The 8,974-nt window shown below is 38.2% G+C and overlaps 1 protein-coding gene and 2 gene segments (V, D, J or C); all 3 read left to right on the forward strand.

Annotated features, from left to right (window-relative positions):
• The window catches only part of LOC127360258 (T cell receptor beta chain MC.7.G5), a gene marked incomplete in the record, with an annotated part of 299,553 nt that overhangs the window by 227,870 nt on the left and 62,709 nt on the right, over positions 1-8,974 (forward strand).
• On the forward strand, positions 762-2,797 carry LOC127360436 (T cell receptor beta variable 29-1-like). The segment is given in 3 exon segments: positions 762-866; positions 1,017-1,334; positions 2,775-2,797. Coding segments are annotated over 3 exon segments (378 nt in total).
• Positions 2,305-2,783, forward strand: LOC127360406 (T cell receptor beta variable 29-1-like). The segment is given in 2 exon segments: positions 2,305-2,377; positions 2,457-2,783. Coding segments are annotated over 2 exon segments (384 nt in total).

Consider the following 8,974-nt stretch of genomic DNA (forward strand, 5'->3'; position numbering starts at 1 on the left):
CTCACTAACTGTGATTGTATATTGTTTGATATATTTTCTTATTAACAGGTTCCTCTGTCAGTCACAAAGTCCACCAAACTCCAGCTGACGTGTACAAAAAAAACCGGAGGAACAGCCAAAATCCGCTGTTCACACAGTATTCAGGATTATACCCGTATCTACTGGTACAAGCAATCGAAGAACGGGCAGATGCAGCTCCTGGGATACATGAATGTAAACGATGGATATCCTGAAGATGGAGTGAATGTGAAGATGGAAGGGGGTGGACTAAAAGACCAAACGTGCACATTAATAATTGAAGAACTCCAGCTGAACAGCAGTGCAGTGTACTTCTGTGCTGCTAGTTCACACAGTGCTACATATCACTGCTCCTCAGTACAAAAACCTTCTGATATCTTCATGTTACAGCTCACACTTACACCTGTATTAACCCATTCTAACCAATGTTGGTCTTCCCTTTCATCCAGATCAGATATTATAATGGGAGGTTCCTTATGTTCCTAACAACAGCCTCAGACGTTCAGCAGGTCTGCAGTGCCTGCACCTTATTTCAACAAGATAACTATCACATGGTTGTCCAGTTATCTGAATGCAAATGTCTATTACTGACAAATAAATTAACAGCTCCATAAGTTTTTAAATATTCAGACTAAGAGACCAAGTTCATGTTAGCAGTGTCTCTGGTAGTACATCATATCACATCATACAGCGACACTCCCACAACTCTTCATCTCACTGCTGTAACGTCACACCTCCCATCACACACACTGACACCAACTCCGGTCTCCAAGTTCATGTTACTCAGAACACAATAATGATCACTGCTGGTCTGATCAGACTCTCTGCAGCTCTGCTCTGGATTGTAGGTACTGTACACTCTGATGCTGAGGACTGAGAGGAGAATATGTTACTTTAAAGTCATACTAATGATTTTATATTGGTCATTCAGTCAGCATACAGAGGACCTGATGGTGGTCCTGTAACATGACATGTGATTTTCTTTTTTACCCCCACAGGTCTAATTGATGGGAGTGATGTCACTCAGACACCTTTGCTGTGGAAACTCAAGGATCAGTCTGCCACAATGAACTGCAGTCACAACAAGGACGTTACTTATTTCCAGATGTACTGGTACAGACAGCTACCAGGAGAGGGGATGAAGCAAATAGTTCTCACCACTACAACTCCACCACATAAATATGAAAGTGGCTTCAGCGAGGACAAGTTTCCAGCGCAGAAGAACGACCCTCAGACTGGATCTTTGACAGTGGAGAAGCTGCTGCCTGAGGACAGTGGAGTGTATTTTTGTGCTGTGAGTCAACACAGTGATACAGGTGGCTGAGACAGCTGTACAAATACCCAACTGTTGCTGTCACAATGAACAGAAGACATCATCACTGTGTATAATTCTCTGTAGGAGGAGCTGGAGACCTGTATGCTACATTAAGATTTTGAGTAGTCAGTAATATTTGTTATATCAATAGTTTTGTAATATATATGTTATACTGGAGTGTAGAAATATGTTGAAGTTAAAGATCAGTGAATGTGAAATAACATACAAAACGAATACAGAAATTGTCGCACCATGTGTACTTTACATTTAATCCAATTCAGTGCTGATTAAATAACTTTCGTTCCTTTTGTATTCCAGTAACTTTATACGCTCTTTTTTAAATGATGTATTATGTTTCTCTTTCTCTGACCCTTTAACCTAAAAAAAATGATAGAAAATCATGTTTCCTACTTTTCATGCATTACAGAACTGTGTGAAATTACTACACTGTATTTTGTGACACATAACTGTCTGAATCTAGAATAAAAAGACATTTTATCTATAAACCTCCATCACCTCTGGGTTTACTGCCAAAGATAGTGACTAACACCTGGAACCAACCACCCTCAAAAATGTTCAACATCCTCCTGTTTTATATTCATAAATGACCAAAACATTTTAAGACATTTTGTTTACAACTGACAGGTATCTCAAATCAGGTTCAAAATTAGAATTGTTAACATGTATGATCACTGCCTCATATTGCATGGACAGCCTGATCTTCCATCATTTTAAAAAGGTGTGTTCAATTCAGTGCATTAACAAAACTGGCCTCCTCAGCTGTCAGTGTTACCGATCTGAATGTAGGGGGACCTCCAGTACCTCCTAACATCTGCTCATACACTTCAACTGACCATGTAGGTTTTTATACAGCAGCTCACAGGAGAAGGGGACGTCACACACTGCAGAGACACACCTACATCCAACTCTTCATCTCTCTGTGAATACACTGACAGACTCATATGAGACTTTGAGAGTTTTAGAACATGAACATTATCAAACATGGTCTCCTCAGCTTGTTGGTATTTGTTCTCTGGATAGGAGGTTAAGTACCGCAAGATCTGAACATTTATTTCAAAGATCAAATGTCTCCTTATGGTAACTTTTACTGTTCTACACACAGGTCTAATTGATGGGGACGATGTCACCCAGAATGACACACTGTGGAAGTTCAATGGCGACAGTGCAACAATAGACTGCAGTCACACGAAGGGTGCTGGCTACTTCCAGATGTACTGGTACAGACAGCTACCAGGAGAGGGGATGAAGCAAATAGTTTTCACCACTACAACTCCACCACATAAATATGAAAGTGGCTTCAGCGAGGACAAGTTTCCAGCGCAGAAGAACGACCCTCAGACTGGATCTTTGACAGTGAAGAAGCTGCTGCCTGAGGACAGTGGAGTGTATTTTTGTGCTGTGAGTCAACACAGTGATACAGGTGGCTGAGACAGCTGTACAAATACCCAACTGTTGCTGTCACAATGAATAGAAGACATCATCACTGTGTATAATTCTCTGTAGGAGGAGCTGGAGACCTGTATACTACGTTAAGATTTTGAGTAGTCAGTGTTACTTATTATATCAGTAGCTTTGTAATATAATTGTTATACTGGAGTGTAGAAACATATTGTACAAGTTAAAGATCATGAATGTGAATGTGAAATGACATACAAAACGAATACAGAAATTGTCACATCACTACTTTTTACATGCTGTATTAGGTTTCTTTCTCTGACCCTTAAATGTAAAAAAAAAAACTTTTCCTACTTTTCATGCATTACAGAACAGTGTGAAATTATTACACATTATTTTGTGACAGATAACTGTCTGAATCTAGAATAAAAAGACATTTTATCTATAAACCTCCATCACCTCTGGGTTTACTGCCAAATATAGTGACTAGCACCTGGAACCAATTGAATCCAAACCCTATCAAAAAAGTTTTATGACTCTGTGTCTGATGTGTCCTGACTACTAACAAATGTTAATAAAGACCAATGTAGACAGCCTGTCTGTTAATTCACATGTATCACCAGTGTGTGCTGTCTCACAGTAATAACACACCTTTTCACAGATAGCATCATCATGTGACAGGATGGAGTACGAGATGCTGTTATCAGCTTTGTTGAACTCATCACTGTAACTATAATTTGTCTGATCAGCAGATTAAAATGATCTGATCTTCACTGTGTCCCTGTTCAGAGCTATAGGTTTTATACTTTTGCACAAAAACACCCAATAATTATATTTTCTCAAAAGAGCAAGTCAAACCCTCTGATAAGAAAATATACCATAAATTCAATTACAGTTTGGTTTTGTATGGAGTTGCAGTAATTATATTTTCAGATTAATCATTTAGTTGACACATAGTAAAAATAAAATAGTAAACATCACCAATCATCAATCCCAGAGTCATTATTAGCTTGTTCTGCAAAGAAAACAAAGCCCAAAACATAGCTAATGTTTGGCTTTTTGGTCTTGATAAGCGTTCACAACATATTGAAAATCTGTCTCCTCCCATCTAAGCTGATCCCTGAACGTCTGTTCAGTCCGTCAGTGCAAAGACAGAGAGGAAGATAAAGACATCATGATCAAAAAGCTCAACAGGATCACTCTGCTGCTTCTCTGGCTCTCCTGTAGGTTTCAATTCAAATTCTAAAAGTTACATTTTTTGAAAACATCTCTGTTTTCTTAATGTTTTCTCTTTAAATGCAGGTTGTTCACTGAGCACTAAAGTCCATCAGGCTCCATCGTCAATATTAGGAAGTCCCAATGGTTCACCAGCAATCAGCTGCAACCATTCAATCAGTTCATACGATCAAATATTGTGGTACCAGCAGCCGATGGGGGACTCTGACCTTAAACTCATTGGATATATTTATTTTGATAATCCAACCATCGAGGATAAATTCCAAAAGCATTTCAATATAACTGGACATGGCTCCACGAACTCTCAACTTCATGTGCAGAAACTCAGAGATCCAGAAGACAGCGCCACGTACTTCTGTGCAGCGAGTAAGCACAGTGACTCAATTTCCCTCTCCCCTTTACAAAAACCCTCTCTGATAATCAGCCACATAAAGTCACGCTGAAGAGGAGCACACCTGCATCGAACTGCAGCCTGTGGCAGGAAATTGACACTGATATCAACCTTAAAACAGTCTTTTCCTGTGTTTACCAGGAGAGCAAGACACTGTACAAATCCACTGATGAAGACATGTGACGGTCCGTAAAGCAGACTCCTCCTCCTCGTCCTCTACATCCAGGCAGCTCTCTTCAGTTTGCAGTCATTATTGTTTTCTTTTCATCTACGTTACAATCATGATCAGACTTCTTATACATTTAGCAGCTCTGCCGTTCTGTTTAACAGGTAATATGCATTAACTCCTACCTAAATATTTTCAATTAAGTTTAAGTTTATTCGTCACTAAAGCTGTTTGTTTTAAATGTCTCTTGCAGAACTCTCAAAAACCAGCGTTCATCAGACTCCCACTGCCATGATTAAAGATGCTGGAGAAGACATCCTGATGAACTGCAACCATTCAAACACTGATTTTAATATGATCCAGTGGTACAAACAGTCTGCTGGGGAAAATGATATGGCTTTAATTGGTTATGTACGATTCACTTCTGCGGTTGTTGAAGATAAATTCAAAGACTCTTATAATGTGAGCGGTCATGGATCAAGTCTGGCACATCTTCATATTCCAAAGAGTCGATCCGAGAACAGCGCAGTGTATTTCTGTGCAGCCAGTAGAGCACAGTGCTACACAAACCCTCCGTCTTTAACAAAAACCTTCTCTGACGCAGCCAGTTACAGAAATTACCACTTGAACCACATTGTGAATGACTGATAGACAGCTGGTGCACCATGAGACAGGTAGATTCTTACTTTATCCATTAGGGTGCAGTGTTTTTCCAGATCTGTTGATGTTGAATTCGATGTTGTTGTTGAATTTAATCAATTCTATATACGTGTAGTTTATATGGTGAATATTACTAATTCAACATTTTGACATTTTTAAAAGCAATTCAACAATTCATGGACTGAAGAGACTGTGTTTTGTTTGGTCTTTAAAACAGCAGTAACATCACATAAAATGTATTTGTTATTATTAACACTGCTATTTATTACTTCCTTGAGGTGGCAGTGTGTATTTTACCCCCAGCGGCGTGTAATGGTAACTGGCATGATGGTTTTAATATTTAGAAAAGGAGGATATGACGTTTTTCTGATAGGAGGACTTAATCAGAAAGGGAGGAGGGAATCCTCTGTATACCAGCATAGTGAAGAAAACAGCACCAGAAACAAGACTGACATTGAAAACACAACATGATGATCATTGTCTGCTGCATAACCTTGAATGTTATACTGGTTTCAGGTAATGAAAAGACCTTTTAGATAATTGGTATTTATCTTTGAAAAATGATTGTTTGCCTGTAGTATGATAGAAAGTTTCATATTACAGGCTCTGGCATGTAAACTGAATTATATAAAATGAAATAAAAATAAGCACATGTACTTTCAGAGATTCAAAGAAACCATTGGGCTTTTAAACTAAAGAAACATTATTTTATTTCCACTTCCTCTCTAACTTTAACTGGTGTCTGGTGCTCAACTGCAATCACTGTGTTGTTTCTCTTGATGGCTTTTCCACAGGTTCCTCTCTAAATGAACTAGTCTACCAGAATCCAGCCCACACTTTCAACAAACCTGAAGGAGCAGCTAAAATTGAGTGTTCACACAGTATTCAAAACTATAATACAATCCTCTGGTACAAGAAATCAAAGAACAGACAGCTGCAGTTGCTTGGATACATGGTGGGAGGCAGTGGATCTCCAGAGAAGGGAGTGAATGTGAAGATAGCAGGGAGTGCAAATAAAGACCAAAACTGCACATTAACAATTGAAGAACTCCAGCTGAACAGCAGTGCAGTGTACTTCTGTGCTGCTAGATTACACAGTGCTACATATCACTGCTCCTCAGTACAAAAACCTCCACAACACATTTTGTCATCTCGCTACTACAGCTCACAGCCTCTTGCACCTGTATGCTTTCCTTTTATGAGGTGGTGATATATCTTTAATCAGACCTTTATACAGAGGCAGCAGTGGTAGTTGACATGATGGTTATAATGTTAAGAGGAGGAGGATACAGTTATGGCACCACCCACCTCATGCCTTCATGTTGGTTTGCTGATAGGAGGGTTTACTCAAAGAGGAGGATCGAAATAATCATAATCATCTGCCGACACACTGAGAATATTTTTTTATCAACGATAAAATTATTACCAAACACAAAAGACAACATGATCATCTTATTCCTAAGCATTCATTTGAACACTATTCTGGTTTCAGGTAATGTCATCTGAGGTTTTGACATCTGTGTCGGGCTCAACGTCGTGGGGTGTTACAGTGGTTTAACTGTATTAGGTTAATCAATTAATGGTTATCAAAATGTATAATTATCAAAAGATAATAGAAAATGATTTTAATTAATATTAAAGATCCTCGGGGCACCACCCTCAAATAAGGGAAACGATAACCAATAATCGATTGATCAGTCTCATAAAAATACATCAAACTATTAATTCAGAAGTCAGATTTATAATTAAATTAATAAATACAACCAAAATCATTATTAAGAGCTAAAGTGGGAGCTTTGGAGTTCTACATAGGAAAGGTTGGTATCACCCACTCTTATATGAAATTAAATAGGCCAGCATATATAAACACAAGCATTTATTAAAAGGGATATAATAAAAGCAAAAAGTGTGTGTGTGTGTGTGTGTGTGTGTGTGTGTGTGTGTGTGTGTGTGTGTGTGTGTGTGCCAAGGAGGAGGAGGAGGGAGGAGGAGGAGGAGGAGGAGGTTTAAATCTGTGTACTGTAAATAAGCATTAAAGGCCAGATCAGTCCAATCATCTAAATTCAAAACTTATTCCTTTAGCTTTCTATTACTGCCAAATGAGTGAACAGATTATTTTAAATACTCAGAGTAAGACAAGGCAACAACCAAGTCAACAAGACCCAGGACCCCCACTAATAATGCCTGTTAAACCTACCACTCACCCTGAATCTATACATTACATTACATTAATGCTCATCCATTGGCAGTAAACCTGATTCTGATTCAGAAGTCTACCATTAAAGGTGTTTTTTGTTGTTGTTTTTTAATAGGGCAATAACTTCTAAAGAAAGAAGGAAAAGGTTTGAATGAAGTTATACAGTGTCCTCCTTAATGTTATTGCACTGCATTCAACCTCAGATTGTTATTGATACCTCTGTCCTTTAAATGTTAAGTTAAAGTCGATCATTGTGAGTGTATCTGCAAACAAAAACAAACATGACCTATTACAAAAATATGCATTAGGTCATCCATTGAAGTACATAGTTAAGATCAATTCTCAAAGTTCAGAGTGCTGTATTTTCAACAATCTAACATCTAATATTGTATTATTATAGTACTTACTAGTTAGGTGCAACATTTTACAAATTTGTTTGTTCAGATTATAAGAGGTTTTTTATTGTTTTGCTTCCTTTCATAAGGTGGGGGTATATCTTTACTGGTGTGCCGTGGTAGTTGACATGATGGTTTTAATTTAAGAGAGGAAGAAGCTCTATGACACCGCCTACCTTAAAAAAGGTTGAGTTTGTTTTTCCTGATAGGAGGGTTTACTCAGAAAAGAAGATAGAAACAGTATACCAACCTACAGTGTGATGAAAACACAGAACCAATAACTACACTGAACTTAATAAAACACAACATCATGATAATCTTCCTCTGGATAACTATTAATGTTATACTAGTTTCAGGTAATAAAAAAGTCTTCATTGTTATTTTAACATGTGTATTTACAGTTGTCAGGTTGCTGTAGCTAATTACATTGAATTTGCATGTTCAACCAGATTCAAGAAAAAGGACTTAGAGGATTTATTTGCACTCACTAACTGTGATTGTATATTGTTTGATATATTTTTCTTTTTAATAGGTTCCTCTCTCAGTGACAAAGTCCACCAAACTCCAGCTGACGTGTACAACAAAACCGGAGAAACAGCCAAAATCCGCTGTTCACACAGTATTCAGGACTATACCCGGATCTACTGGTACAAGCAATCGAAGAACGGGCAGATGCAGCTCCTGGGATACATGAATGTAAACGATGGATATCCTGAAGATGGAGTGAATGTAAAGATGGAAGGGGGTGCACTAAAAGACCAAACGTGCACATTAATAATTGAAGAACTCCAGCTGAACAGCAGTGCAGTGTACTTCTGTGCTGCTAGTTCACACAGTGCTACATATCACTGCTCCTCAGTACAAAAACCTTCTGATATCTTCATGTTACAGCTCACACTTACACCTGTATTAACCCATTCTAACCAATGTTGGTCTTCCCTTTCATCCAGATCAGATATTATAATGGGAGGTTCCTTATGTTCCTAACAACAGCCTCAGACGTTCAGCAGGTCTGCAGTGCCTGCACCTTATTTCAACAAGATAACTATCACATGGTTGTCCAATTATCTGAATGTAAAACAAATGAATTCAACTGTCTATTACTGACAAATAAATCAACAGCTACAGAAGTTTTTAAATATGCAGACTAAGAGACCAAGTTCATGTTAGCAGTGTCTCT

This window comes from Dicentrarchus labrax, unplaced genomic scaffold (assembly GCF_905237075.1).
Source record: "Dicentrarchus labrax unplaced genomic scaffold, dlabrax2021, whole genome shotgun sequence".
NCBI lineage: Eukaryota > Metazoa > Chordata > Actinopteri > Moronidae > Dicentrarchus > Dicentrarchus labrax.